Source organism: Lonchura striata, chromosome 1, assembly GCF_046129695.1.
Source record: "Lonchura striata isolate bLonStr1 chromosome 1, bLonStr1.mat, whole genome shotgun sequence".
NCBI classification, from domain to species: Eukaryota; Metazoa; Chordata; class Aves; order Passeriformes; family Estrildidae; genus Lonchura; species Lonchura striata.
Window position 1 is genome coordinate 51,434,265 of NC_134603.1, and position 15,429 is coordinate 51,449,693.

The following is a 15,429-nucleotide window of genomic DNA, read 5'->3' on the forward strand; positions in this document are numbered from 1 at the left end:
ACCAATTTAGGACCAGATGTGCTCAAAATATTACCAAAGCTAGGGCTCAAACAGTCTAACTTGAGAAAATGTGGAAGACTAAGGTGTTTTTACAGTCAAAATCACTTAAGAAAAAAAGACTACTTCAGTGCTTTAATCTAAAAATTTTCAGTGGGTAGGTGGCCTGTGGAAATCTTGAAATCTTAAGTAGTCAAACCCAAGTGAAGGAGAAGCTTTCTCATTATAATTTTGAAAGGTATCATTTTCAATTTCATTATTCAGTTTAATTTTATTATTGAATTTAAGTATTTTAATTTATTTTTTTTTTTTTTTATTTCTACACTGCACTAGCAAAAACTGCTATTTTTCTTTTGGTCCAGATAAATGAGCAGAAAAGAATACTATTGAAATACCAAAGGTATCTTTTTATTATCACAGAAATTCCAAATGGAGACTCAAACTTTTTAATGCCCACAGTGGGTATGACTACACATGACTCTTTATCTGTTTTTACTTAAGAAGTGAAAATACATGCACTTGCCTTTCATTTCACTAAGGAAAAGGTTTTCTTTTTATTCAAGCTAGCCCATTTATCTAAATTTACTTTTTTCCAAGCTGAATTTTAAATTAAAATTTTTACAAACAATGCTGAAGATCTTCAATTTAGTGATTCCTTCTATTTTTAAAAATTAGCACCATGGGAGCTTAGTTGTTTTATTAAATACAATAAATGCAGACAGACATGTGCTTGAAACTACCCTGTGGCTTAACTGTAAACATGTGCCGTTGTTTGGGCTTTGCACTTTAGTTGTTAGTGCAGGATTATTAGAATGTATTTGCGTGTTAAAGAGCTGCATTAACGTCCCAGTCCAAGGGAAATTATATCTTGAAATTGCCTTAAGAGCAGGGCTTTGTTTTCTTGCTGAAACAAGCCTTTCAGCTGCTGTTGTGGGAGGCTGGAGCCCATTGGGGTGGATGTTCCATCCATTATTCATTATTTTAGCAGAGCTCTGTTGTGGTGGGATGGGGAAATCATTCTTTACTATCCAAGGAAAAAGCACATGAACTAGTAAGAATTTCCCTCACTAAAACAAACAGCAGAGCCAAAAAGAGGTAACATAGAGCAAATATGGCAACAAAATGGCAACCAATGGAAAAAACAGTAAATAATTTTTCACCTGCTGATTTCTGCTAATGGAATATTCATAAATGAAAGGCATTTTCCTCACGCAATCTCTGACTGTTTATTCAGAAGCAAGAAGACATTTAGAAGAAGAAAGATTTCAGTCTTTCAAATGACCAGATATGGCTTGGTACATTTGATACTGGGTGCTCTAAATTGGAGTTGTATCTCCTAGTTCTAGTCCTTCAGAGGATCTCAGTTCTGCCTTTTCCTGATCGAGTGTATATCAAAGGCAAAAGCACTTTACATTTCAGATTTTGATTATTTTTATACATGGCTTTTAAAGACTTACACATTTACTTCTGTGTAGAAAAATACCATAAAATCTCTGACACTCATAGGTTATGTAAAAAGAACCAATGAAGAGAATTCATGTAAAAGGAGTGAATTGTGACCAGAGATTTAAAATAAAAGCAGATAGGCTGGAGAAGGTGAGAGCGTGTCTTAAACAACAAGTTTTCCACGAGGTCTAGTAATAAAAATAGAAATAGCATAAAGTAATTTATTCTAAACTACTTTTAGTATGTTTTTTCACTTTCCTTACTTACCATGCCAATAAGGAATGTATAACTCTAAGTTGATTACTGGGTTAAGTGTGGACCAACCAAATACAGTGATGTGCAAATTAGGTAAGTCAATTTACCACCTGCTTTGAATCAAAACTTCTGTATGTATGAATTTTGGAGGAGATGGATGAGGATATTTTGATCTATATTTTGACAGTTCTGTTTTTTAACTGGTGCTGTTTCTGTGCAATTTTCATAACTCCATGTGAGTGTTTTTCAGCTGGATGGTTTTTGCAGCAGCTCCCAGCCATGTGTTGAACATTTGCACATGCATTTCTCTGGTTAAATGTTTTGTTTTTCCAGAAAGGCAACAGTGAACGGTTTACACATTGACTTTCTTTCTTCTGGTAAAAAAAGCAAAAAAAAACCAACAACAACAACCAAGAACCACATAGAAAGTTGTATGTCTTATGTCCAATATTCCTCCAGTGCAAAGCTGTGGGAAGAAGAAAGATAAACTTATGCTGTGATTATTCCTTCCCACCAAGATTAGGGGATGCAAGAATAATTTACTTTGATGTATTGTATTCTTTCTTGCTATGTAAGATTCTGTAGAGGTTGACAGTGTAATGGCTTAAAAGACCCTTTATGATGTAAATGTGGATATTTGAGTCCTAACTGAACTTGGTGAGACTTTGTATACTGTCCATACAATGAGATGGATTTTTAAAGACTTGGAGTGAAGTGTTCTGTGTTTTCCCAAACTCAGAGATTTTTCATATAAGCACAGACAAATAACCACACAGCTGCCTATTCTACACTAGCAAATGAAATATATGTCATCTATTTTTTTAAGGGATGAGAAGAAAAGTACATCTTCAGGAGCAACCTCTGCGAGTTCAGTTAGATGTGAATTGCATGCAAAAAGTATAACAAAAGGCACTGGAACTTTCTTTCTGACACATGCAATGGCCAGCTGTCAATCTGTGAAAAAGTAGCAATTTTTAAATTATGTGTTCAAATGTAAGGTCCAAATATCAAAGCATGATAATGTAGCTTTAGAGGAGCAGCATAAAACATTTATTTTGGCTTGCTTTGAATTGCATGCAAATGCTGGAAAGCATCATTCTACCCTGCCTCCTCAGGCCTTATTTTGTTTGATCATTTCTGGGGGGGGAAAAAAAGAAGCTTAAGAGAAAGATTCCATGAAATTTCATGTTCACGGTTGTTACATATAAATTGATTAAGTTTGCAGGCGAATTGAGGTTGCAATTAGCTCCGGTAAAATGGAGAAAGCAGACAAATAAAACCCAGCCATAGCTTGTCTTGGATGGCAATCTTGTAAAAACAAGTCATGGCAGATATGTGGGACTGTGTGAGCTGCAAAGTAACCTAAAAAGCTGTCAGCACTCTGAGGGGGGCGAAAGGGGTCTGTACTGTGAGACAGTGGTGGTGAAGTCCCCAGGATGACTTTTCTTTGTGCATCTTCTTGAGGTAAAGACATCAGCATGGATTAGCTTGTTCTGGAGTGATAACAGGTGAGATAAAAGGACTGAGCAGAAGGATTTGGCAGTGCTTGTCTGAGGGGACAGGAGTGGAAGTGTGTCTGGTAATGCAATAACTGGGATACATGGGAAGCTGTTAGTCGGTGTTGAGCTGTGGATGAAGTGCAGCTGTTTCCGTGGTGCTGTGGTAGAGTAGCACTTGCTCATAGTTCCCATGGTACTGTGTTTGTACGTCTTGTTGTAGAGAGTTTGTGTCTGCTCTGTGATGTCAGCATGTTGTGCAGTGGCTGTCGTATTCAGGATGTCTTCTGTTCCTCATGTCGTGCACTCCTTAATGAGAACAAAGGAAACAAACAATGGAATGTAACAGGTTTTCAACTGTTGTGACCATTTTGTAGTAATGTCCCTTTTCAAAACAAAACAAAACCACAGTTGTGCCACAGACTACAGCCTGCTGGTTTTATGATAGGGGACTGATTTCCACATATAAACATCCAGACATCTATCAGTGCAGTATCAAGTGCTTGAACTGCATACACAAATATTACATGATACATTTATAAGTATTATTCATTCATGATACATTTATAATATTATTCATTCATGATCCTAATAGATTGTTTAGCAGCAATCTATTATGCACTTAAGCAGCTTTACCTCCCCTGATTTGAGCAGTTGAGATATCCTAACATTTCTGGTAGAAATTATATTATATATTATTATAGACTATGAAGAGTTCTCAGGTTGCATTGGAAGGGAATAAAGTGTGCAACTCTGCATTTATGCACTAGCTGCTTTTCAACTTAAATTTACTTTAGGACTTACAAAAATGTATTGTCCTTAAAGGGGCAAAGCAGTTGTGATATGATTTTGACTTAGTGTGCATGTTATACTGCATCTGCCTTTATGATATATTTAATTTCTTTTTAGAAATTCCAACAGATCCCACATAATCCTAGCAGTGAAGTTTCCTGAAATTTGGCTTTGCATGGGCTACATATTTATAAAATAAAATTGGATGGGTTAATAATTTTGAATCCATAAAGGGATTAACAGATTTTTTTTTAAATTATGCATTAATGAAATGATACATTGGTTTTTGTTTGCCATATTCCTAAAGAATCTTGATCAGAATAAAATTCCTGATGAAAGTATTTTTCCTTTATTGCATGAGAGAATTAAATTAAGAATTTACAAATTATTATGCAAAATTGACAAATTGCATCACAAGCAATTCTTTTCAAATCCAAATTTTGACCTTATTCACTACAAAATGTCTGCAGACACATTACAGAGACAGATTAAATTGATAAGGCAGGTAATGTTCTCTTAGTCACTTTATCTTTCAGAGGGATGGAAGTGTCTTTTCCTCAGGTACAAAATAGACATGCACAAGTCAATAAATGACTCAAGTAAAAACAGCACTGATAGGGCCAAGAAAGTCTATGTAGGTCCACTTTTGATTTTCAGCAGAGTGTGGTCCTGCAGGTTGTTTTTGGGATACTACCATTTGCCTTATCTCATTTTTCCCTAGAGGAGGGGTGAGGAATGTCTTTTCCAGGGAGAACTACATTTTGAATAACCAAAATGTTCCAACAAGGGCTGTGTGGCCTGAACAGCAGCAGCTGCTGGCTTTTCTCTGAAAATTGTGAGGAGTGGCAAGGAGGTGGATGCAGGGGCTGATACCAGCAGGGAAATGGCAACACAGCCCTAGAGGGGATCCCATGACCTTTGTTATGTCCTTGCAGCTGCTGAGGTTGGAGCACGCACAACGTGGGCCAGCTGAGAATTTGGGATTACACTTTGAAGCCTGAAGCAATCCTGTCTTTAAGTACATTTTTGCTATGGGAAGGAGTTTGGTGCTGTAGTGCTTTCTGTGTTCACACACGTGAAGAGGATGGCATCCAGCTGAGCATCACTTTTGTACAGATAAATCAGTTTTGGCACCAATGTGAGAGACACAAAGTGAAGGACACTGAAAATTCTGATCAGAAATATAAGTGCCACAGGATTCATTACTATAGTATCAACAATGAGATCTGACTGCCTTCTTAGGTCTTTATTTTTAAGTAACTTTCAGGAGCAAAGTTGATGGGATGCCAAACCTAATGAGAATATCAAATTGAAGGTATTAAGATTAAAATAGTATTGGGCCTGAAAGGGAGGATACTTAATTATTTTGGTCAGATCTCAGGCTCACACAGCTTATCACTGTGGCATTTTTTTGTAATTATTTTGTGTAGAAATCACAGAATGAAGTTGACTTGTGCAAAGAACTGTCTTGTATCTGAAGAAAGGGATCTTATGTATACTTGATTTAATAATTGCTATCCTATTAACTGCCCTATCAAAACTGTTGCAAATGAATAGTCACGTTCAATATGCATGCACTAGATTCATCTTGTGCAGAGGTGTTAAAATTTTACAGCTTTGATTATGATGAAGAAATGCATCACCAAATATGTAATCCTGCAAACAGAAGTCTCAGCTCTTCAAGTCCAAGCCCAGAGCAGAGGCCTGAAGAGAATATCCAATATGTAACATCGGCATTCAAGCTTTAGTTTCCAGAAGAAGGCACACAGGAAATTCCCACACAGATTTAGGACATTGTTATTTATTTGCACACTGTGCTTTGGTTTTAACTATTGATAATCTTGGGTTGTGCAGATGTCTGTCCTGCGGCTCTTTTTCATTTTTTTTACACCTCCGAGACACATTTTCTGCTAAACCTTTCCCTTTGTCCTGCTGATCAGCTCAGGGATTCCCATGTTTTACCTGTACAGAATGTATCGATACAGGAGCTTCAGGCTCAGCTTGAGCAGGAGACAAGAGTTCACCGAGAGGAGCAAGAGAAGTTTACAGAAAGGATCATCCAGGTAAATACAAAACCCACCTGGGAGAGATGCGTGACCATGATGTGTGACGTGAGCCTTGTTTGTCACGACTGTGGGAACTTGTGTCCTGATGGCTGTGCCTGTGTGACCTCATCTGAGTAAATGAAGAATCTGGAATCCAGGGAAATCTAAACTCAAGCCCATTTTGCCACTGCGAATATGGCTTCCCTGCTTGGGGGAGAGAAATTTTGTCCTTCCCTCTTCAGGGGAAATCATGGTAGAGTCATGAAATACTGCATGGTGAAGCCTGTCACCCTTCAGCTCTCTGTGACCTGGGGAAGTGTGTGTTTGATCCCTGGGAGCTCAGTTCGGCTCCATACCTTATTCTGACTCCTCCTAGCCAAAAGAAAATCCAGCACCTCTCTGAAGTCAGAGGAGTTGCTATGCACACATAGCTGAGAAACAAATCAGGACATTCATTCTTGTATTTCTCAGTACTCAGTGCTTCAAATCTTCTTATTAATAGATGGTGAATAAATAATTTTTTTTACATGAGCTCCCCCTGCTCTTTTGAAGGCTGGAACAGATTAGTCAATCATTTTGTGATCTCTAGCTCCTAGAGCAAAAAAAACTTGCTAATTTCTGCAGGCTGTTTGGCTCTTAACTAAAGTTTTCTTTTTAAATTTACTTCATGGACTAAATTCTGCATAATTGTTGCATACTGTAAAGATTTTTTTCTTGTGCCAACTAATCTCTTTATGCCCAAGTGGTATCTCTCATAACTAGCTTTAATTTCCAGTTGATCTCCACAGGAGTTTTCCACTGGATCTTTTGAAGGCAACCAGTCAATTGATTTCCTTCCTAGTTGCCTCAGCTGTGACAGCTTTTTGGAAGCTATGCCTGTCTCTTAAAGTTCTTTTATTTTGCAATTGCTATCCACTGAAAAATAATAACATTCTACAAATCTACCTCCACTAGGGTCTTCTAGTCTAGAATTCATGGCTACAGGGATTTGAAATACAACAGCTTGTCAAAATGATGAAAAATGCACCAAAATCAAAGCTAGCTGTTTATGTTGATAGCCAGAAGAAATAGAAGAATAAAAGCATCTTCTGGGTTCTTAATTTTTTTCCGGATTATGCGCGTTCTGTTGATAATGTTCCTTTTTTATCATCCTCCAGGATTTCTGGTGGAAATTACTCAGATTTTTGCTGTATTTAACCATAACTTTATTTGATAGGAGAATAGTCATCAACATCAAATCTACTTCTTTCTTCCCATAAAAACTAAATTTAAAATCAGCCCTTCTTTTACTTTTTCATTTTTAGGAATGTTTAATGACATCAAATTGATGTGTGCTAGCAGTGTACTATCTCCATGAGTGTTATTAGGAGTTGTGTGTATGTTTCTTGGAGCCATTATATCTGATTTTGTTCCAGACTGCTTTTAAGCTTCATTTTAAACACATTTAAGCTAGCCACTACTGTAAATAACTTCAATTTAATCAGGAACTTTTTAAGGCATAGTAGCATAGATGCTAAAAATTTGCATTATGCTGGAGGACATCATTTAGATGGCAGGCAAGTCCTTAGGAAACTATCTCATGTAGACTGGTAGCCTGTTTCAGAAGCATGTGAATGTTGCCATGAAAATCAAACATATATTTCTTAGCAGTATTTATTGCTAGGGAGCCCTAATCCCTGAAACATTCTTTATTCTTATGTGAGCATTGCTTGTTGCAGGGTGTGTTCCGATGGTTCGGATTGTTGTGGTCATAAGTGTACTGTGGCTTTCATAGATTTTATCTGTGGAGCTGGTCAGGAAAAGGAGAGGCTGTGTTCTGCAGAATGGAAAATAGGAACTGTCACCTGTTATCAGTTACTCTGTACTGATTTTCCATCTGCATTTTCTTCATCTATGAAGAAGCCACAGCTTGGTTGAAATGGAAATACTTTCTCACCTATGCACAATATGAGATATTGTACAACTAATTTGTACAAGTTCTGTTGGGTGTAGGTCATGCCACGGTTTGATTTAATATATATAATATATAAAACATTGAGGGAGAGATCACATTTAAAGAATGATGTTTCAGGTGGCCTTGCAGTGAAACTGGTGTAGTTGTACATGTCCTCTAAAGAATGAGCTTTTCTTGGTGATTTTAGTACTAAGGCTGAGACATTTCATATGCTGAGTTGCAATCTGTTCCTGTCTCTTCAGTTCCTGCTTGTGTCCCAGATAAATTCATGCCAGAATGAGAGACTGTTTACTGTGGTATCATTCCGATGCCTTCAAGTATGAACTGCAAGGAGTGAGGAGTCAATAGTGGTATCTGAGGTACTGGAGGAGTTTTCTTCAGAAGTGTTGCCCTTCCAGAGGCAGAGGGAGACGTAACAACTGTGGGTAGATTGAAACTGTGCCTATGGGAGGAAGTTGCAAGGCAAATATTCCAGGTTGTCTGAAGGGCAGCTGTGGTCCCACCTTGTACAAATGGCTGCAAATGCATTTAATAGGTGTGATATGTGCAGCAGTGTGGGCTGGTGGCTCTGCTGGGAACCTACTGCAGAGATACAATCAAGAGAGGGAGGAAAATATGAGTGGTGTAAAATGTTTAACCAGTTTCAGAGGTCTTTGCATCTTTGAAGTAAATATCCACTTCCACAGCAGGTTACTTTCATGTGGTTATCTAAGAAAAGCTTATCATCTGCTATCCTCTAATTTCCTCAGCAGTCATAACTGCTGAAGAATTTATTGAGCCAAACTCAATAGCTGCTCGCTACTGATGAAAATTAGATTTCAGTTTGTCTCACCCAGTGAAGTACAAGTCCTGGAGACTGCCCCCCTGTTGACATGTTGCCTGTTATTCCATTAAAGCTGGAGGAGGAGCATATGCAGACCCTGCGGAGAAAAGACTTGGAAGTGCAGAGTTTGACTTTGCAGAACAAACTGGAGGAGAAGACCTGGAGTCAGGAGAAAAATCTGCTGCAGCAGGAACTCAGGCGTTTCAAGCAGGACACCTTTCTCCTGTATGTCAAATTGAAGTGGCTGCTGAAACACTGGCGGCAAGGCAAGCGAATGGAGGAGGAAGGGGAGGACACATTAGAGGTAACTGTCCTACCTTAATAACCCAGATGAGTACTGGGATGTCCCTTCTTTAAGTGTAGACCTGAAATATGATGTGGCACCAGCAGCTTTTAAATAGTACATATATTGAAAGGGGATTCAAATTAAACATGAAAAAGCTGCTGTTGGCTTGTGCTGAAGTAGATTCTGCATGTTGTGTTACAGATCACCCATCTTTAAAGCTAAAACCTTAACTAGTACAAACAGCTGGTCCTGAAATACTCACACAGTAAAGGAAAAATTAATTAGGTCTCAAAGATATGACTCTTGAGTAATTTTTTGAAAGAAAAAAACGCACATTAGCAAGGTGAGGGAGTCAAATCTGTTTAGATGGATTGAGTGCTGTTGTTTTTCTCATCCTGTGCACCGTGTGTTCCTTACAAAGCCTTCAGCAATACAGATGGAGGGAAGCTCTGTTTCTGTGCTGGCAGGAGAATTACACAGCTTCATGTGGGAACTTACAGTGAATCATCCTCATTTGTTCCCCTTCTCCATACACACGTCTGTCACCGTCAGCAGCAATACACCAGTCGTCATCATGGTGCTTTTCTAAGTAGAGGCTAAATCAAGATCAGGAATTTCAGAAGTACCTAACAACCTGGAATCCCCAAGCTGACACATCTCAGCAGGGGTGTGGTTACCAGCCAACATGCACTGTGGAGGAAGTGTTGAGTTGCACACCTAGAATTACCATTTGCTTCTTAGCTAAAGAAAAAAACTAAAATGTTTTCCCATTCTGACATTTTATACTAAATTCTTGAGAACAATAGATTTGTTTTGCAGGTTCATGCAATTCTGAAGCCATCTGGTAAGCAGCAAAGTAATTTTTCTCAGTATTTCTGGTCCTTTTATACCTAGTGTTTTTCAAAGTTTGCTGCATTTGGCAGTACAAGTAACCTTTCAGGTCTGGTCAGAGTGTGCTTAAACTGAATACTCCAATGTTTGTATTCTTAGATAAAGGGTGGATGAACATCTTTGATTCATCTGTGGTGGTAATATGAGTCAGAAACAAGAGATGAGTAGCTATTTAGAAATAATTTGCTTCTACTTTACTTCAGCTATGTTAATTTGCTTCTGTGTAAATTAGCTCATCTTCTAATACCAAAAATCTTTCATTTCTTGATTGTTTGGATTTTTTGACTGGTTAATTTATTACCAGCCCAGCTTTATTGGAGCCATGTTTTGCACATGCTTTGCATAATATAAAATGATAGATTTGGATACTTCCTAATCTCCATTACTTCATCGCACAATACACCGGTGCCTTGTACAGTTCTTGATTAATGTGTGATAGATTATATCCATCATGTGACATTGGACCCATCTCAGTTGCATAAATTCCCTTTGTTGCAGGGCTGCATAGTGATGTATTCACATATGCAGTAGGTGATGTACCACCCAAAGATCAGTTCTGTGGCCTGAGTTGAACTCAGTATATGCCACCACAGAGATGCAGTCCCTTCCCTTAGTCCTTCAGTAGATTTCTGGCCCCAGAGGTAAATGGCAAAAGCGTGTTCCTGTGTTCCCTCTTTCATTCTAGATTGAGCACCCTGAGGCCCTCCCAGACTTTGGCATTCCGTCTGAGCAGAAGGCAAATGATGCAGAGCGAGAGGAGGAGGAAGAAGATGTTGTGTTTGCGCTGACAGATTTCTCCCAGCATCCCACCCCGGACAGCACTGATCATGGACCACAGCTGCAGACCGCAGAATTACTGCAGCAGCAGAAGCAGGTACTACTCCATTTATATATCATGCCCTGAGAATGGAAACTGAATTTTCCGAGAGAGTTCTGTGCTGCTGTGTTAAATCACCTAGAATCATACTTGTGTAAATCCTTCTAGCTACACAGTAATTACAGTGGATTTCATCCATTATATTTATATTTAAATTTAATCATGAGCCACATGATTACTGTTCTTCTCTGTTGACAGATGCTATCAGTGAAAAATCCCATTTCTTCTTGTGGCTGTTTGCCCAGAAACATCTATCAGGATGTGATGGTTTGCAGAATTTACAGGCTCCTCATGTCTGAGTACATCTATTGTACTCTACTGTCAAGCTTTTAGCAAGAACATGTGATTTTGTTTCCTTGAAATAATTTAAGAAACTAGCACATGTATTTAATGTTTCCCTTAGAGATGATGGGAAAACAATGTAAAAGTTCCTTCCTGTCACTGGGCTTGTTTTTAAAAGCCTGAAATCAAATCATACTAACTTTTCTCCGGCATCTCCTGTACCCTGACTGTGTGTCAGAACACTGCCATATATCCTAGCTTTTTCGTTTGTACATTTAATATACTAACTATCCTAACAATACAAATAAAAAAAGCAGATAGATTTCTTATATTTTAAAGTGAAAACCATTCATATTAGACTATCCTGTTACATGCATTTACTTGCAATCATACATAGAATGGAGCAAGGATTCTGTGTGAAAAATTCAGAGGGGAAAAAAAGTCTTCAGTCTTTATACCTGATGTCCCTTCTCTATCCAACCCTTTGACATGGGAGTCTGCTCCACAGTGACAACTCTCAGGCAAATATGTACTCCCTATGATCATAATACTTAGCTGGAGTCACTGCAGGCCTGGGGATTGTGTCTCTTTGCATCTGAGCTCTCCACCTTGAATTCCCCAGACTCTCGTGATTATGGACAGCATGTTTACTAACTGCCTACAGTGTTGGAGCAGGTAACAGGAATTCTCTATCCTGTAAAAAGGATAATCTCATAACTATTATTTTCTGTGAAGTGTGCTACCAAGTTAGTATTCATTTGATTAGTTTGGCATTTAGAAAGGTTCTACCTTGCTGGTCACCCAGACCCATCACTGTCTTCCTCTCAGCACACTCTTTGCTGGTAAAAGGCTGTAGAAAGCCATGCAAGAGATGCTTTTGAACACATCACCTGACTGCATTCCATCTGTAGACTGATTTATTCTGGAATTAGTAAAATAAATGTATACCATAATGCTGTTTCTTTGCAAACTCTGTCATGTACTAAATTTCCATATAGAGCTCTTAAAATAACCAAGAACATTCAAATGAATTATGTACTCTTTGAAATAATCGTTGCTTAGTCATTAATCTCAGTTAAGGTGGCAGAAGTGGGCAGTACATTGATTATAATTCATTTTTATATCCATCACAGCAGTTCTAGCTAATCTTGCTTGAAGAATTGATCCGCAGGAACTGACCGCCTTTTGGTACTCCCCATGATGATAAAGAGTGCATGATATCCAAATTAACTTGTCATGATAAAACAGATTCCTTGCTCCCCAGCCAGAAAAAAGTGTTATTTTGACACCGCAAGAATGAATAAGTTTGCTAAATATTTCTCATTTTAAGCACTATTATTTCTTCTGCTTGTGCATGCTAGGGCATCTTCTCACAAGCACTGCTGTGCTGAAAAACACACTGAGTTTTGAGGGGTTTTCTGCAGGTTTCCTTAAGCCCACAGCTGGAAAAAACATTGTTTATACTGGGAATTTGGAATGATTTGTACAGTTGGAAGTCTCCAAGGTTTGCATCTGACCAGAAGAGCCAAATCTGCCTGACAAGTTCCAAGATGAAATGCATCAGCACATACTTCACACTAGGAATGAAACTTTTAGTTAGTCTAGGAGTGGCTGAGATAACTAGGTCAGAAAAAAGAAAGGCCTTATGGTAACCTGATGTTACCCATATTTATTTTTAGCATTTAATGTAATATTTAATGGCTTGTGTTTTCAGACTTCACTCCTGCTGCTGACTTTCTTACCCTGTCTGGAAAGTGGAATTGTTTTGAGAAAAATTATAAACCCAGAGGCCATAATTTCAACATGCAACTTTTAATTTTATATTGCTATGATTTGAGATACTTGACTGCCTAATAAATAAACCAGTCTGACTTGTCTGGGATTTTTATTTGGACACTGTGTGGAGGGATATAGGCAAGGCAGAGCAGAAAGGGGAGAAAAAAGGTAAGCTGATAAGAGGCAGAGTAGATCGGGAGTCTGAGAGGGGTCAGTTCATCTTTCCCTGCATTACATTGTCCCTTGGCTGGTAGCTGGGGGACACAGCAGAAAGTGTCAGGCAGGGTTAAGAGCCAGGCTGGAAGTTTGTGTTTAGGAGATAATTGAGCCAGTTGGACTGGTGGCACAGCAGAGGAGAACAGCCTGTGGATAAAGGAAAAGCTTTGTTTCAGTTTAGTATAAAGTGAGATCCCTGTTAGATGGCGTAAGATAAGGGAATAAGGAGTAGAGAGTTTATCTGTGGTCCAGTGGAAAAAGCATTAAAATGCAATGCAGTAGTGTTGCTGCTGGGAGGGGTGTCAAGAATTAGATCTCTTCTCGCTCATATAATGTTTGTTTTCAAAGCTTAGCTAAGAGAAAAGCCCAAAGGAATAGTCATTAAGCCCTGAATATACCGAAATGGGTTGCACCAAGATCCAGCTTATCTTTTGCCTAGACAGGAAAAATACATGGTTCTGGTTTGCTGTTTAGGCTCCTGACCTCGTGTTTTTAATTTACTGCTCTACTAAACTGCTTGTAATACCAGCCTGTGGCTAAAGTCTTCAGTCAAATTCTCAAGGGAAATTCTCAGAGAAAAGTGAATTGTAAGAAGAACCAAACTGCAAACTGCTCTTTTCCAAAACTTTTCTAGAGCTGGATGCTCCTGTTCCTGTGGTTGACTCAACTTAGTAAATGCTCCATTGTCCTACATTGGAGACTACATAAAGGTTTTGTTTGTTGTCAGCTGTTTTCTCTGTAAATCCAGAGCTGTAGATACAAGTCTTTAAATTTTTGTAAAGCCTTTGTAATTGTCTTAGATCAGTTGTGAATCAGTGAGATTCCTCTAAGCTTTAAATTTTAGAAACAGCTAAGTGCTAAAGAACCACCTCCTTGCATGGAAGACTGTCCAGAGAATCACAGCCATGCCAAATTTCTGCTGTGAAACATGCCTGAAAGAAAGGGGAAGACTATAACAATACTTGTTGTATATTTACAGGACTTAGTCTTCTGAATTAGCTGTTTTGCCAACAAAATCTAAAGCATGACTAGATGTAAACATTGTCTTTCAGAGCACATTCTCTCAAAAATACTTTCTTTGTTCTCCAAAATCATTCCAGTTTGGCAAAACAGAAAAAAAATAATTTCAGACTTCTCCAGCTTCAGACTATAAATACAGAGTCATGCAGAAGAGACTTCTCTGCAGGAGTACAAAGTATGTAACCAAAACTGGATTTACATTGGCAAGGTAATTATAAACCCAGCAAGCCAGGGGGCACCTGGGGTACTTGTCTCATAATTATGACATTGATGTAATGCCTCTAGAAATAAGAAATGCCCTCAACACAGTAGGCTACAAACCTGCAATGAGGTTCTTTTGTCCTTTATGTACTAGTCTATATCTTCTTTCTTTGCAAAACAAATTTTATAGGACTCTAAAATTATCAAATATATGCATGGGAATGAGAGATGTAACTTGCTTTGGTGTCATTTGGTTTTATTTTTCTTCTGTCTAATTTCTCTTGTGGAGCCTTTTGACTGCTTTGCCAGAGAAAGGTTTGTACAGCACACCAGAAAACACAGAACTTGGTTCTTGAATGAAAGCACTTCACAGACATTTGGAGTCAGGTTTTTCAAAGAGGATGAGACCAGATTTTGATGCGTTCAATACCCAGCAGCTTCTGTTGTGACATTAAGGGCAAAACTTCAAAGGAGTTCTTATTCTGATTATTACACAAGGGGCTTGAAATGTGTGGAGAATTTAGCCTTAATTAGGTAGTAGAATGAAAATGCATAGTGGAAACATAAAATCTCATTGCATATTGAATAGTAGGTGATCTTATATGCATGATGGAGACTGCTGCTGGAGAGCAGGAAACTGCTAATTGGCATTAAATGTTAATGGAATTAATTCTGCTTCTGTGGGTGCACTTCTTGCAAAACCCCATCTTGTACACCATCACTTTTCATTAACCCAACCAGATAGGTCAGTCAATGAGCACCTGCAGTCATTTCCCTACATCTAGCATATTTTTGCTGATGCATCAAATGGCTTGGAAAAAGTTGACTATGTTTGTTTGATTTTTAAAGAAAAAAGGCATCTTGGCATGTATGACTAGCAATTACAAAAATAAGTGAGGTGGGTTTAGTGATGCCAAAAATTTGGTGAGCATATGAAGTCAGCTTAGTTGTAAAATTTAATAAGTATTGCCATTGAAAAAAGAACATGACAATAATTCAGATTTTTGTGTACTTATGTTTACTTGACTTGCCTTCAAAGAAGCCTCCATGTAGTTACTTCATGAACTGCCAG

At 38.3% G+C, this 15,429-nt stretch overlaps 1 protein-coding gene across 11 annotated transcripts in view; it reads left to right on the forward strand.

Annotated features, from left to right (window-relative positions):
• Positions 1-15,429, forward strand: part of MTCL1 (microtubule crosslinking factor 1) — a 100,975-nt gene that overhangs the window by 63,166 nt on the left and 22,380 nt on the right. For 7 of the 11 annotated variants that reach the window (XR_013340198.1, XM_077784295.1, XM_031504008.2 and 4 more), the window contains 3 exons: positions 5,957-6,049; positions 8,882-9,112; positions 10,671-10,859. Coding sequence is in view for 10 of the 11 variants with exons in the window: in XM_077784295.1 (XP_077640421.1) it covers positions 5,957-6,049; positions 8,882-9,112; positions 10,671-10,859 (513 nt within the window). In the remaining variant the exon portion in view is untranslated. The remainder of the gene's footprint in view (positions 1-5,956; positions 6,050-8,881; positions 9,113-10,670; positions 10,860-15,429) is intronic. The other 4 variants (XM_031504007.2, XM_031504011.2, XM_077784300.1 and 1 more) reach the window with 1 other exon arrangement.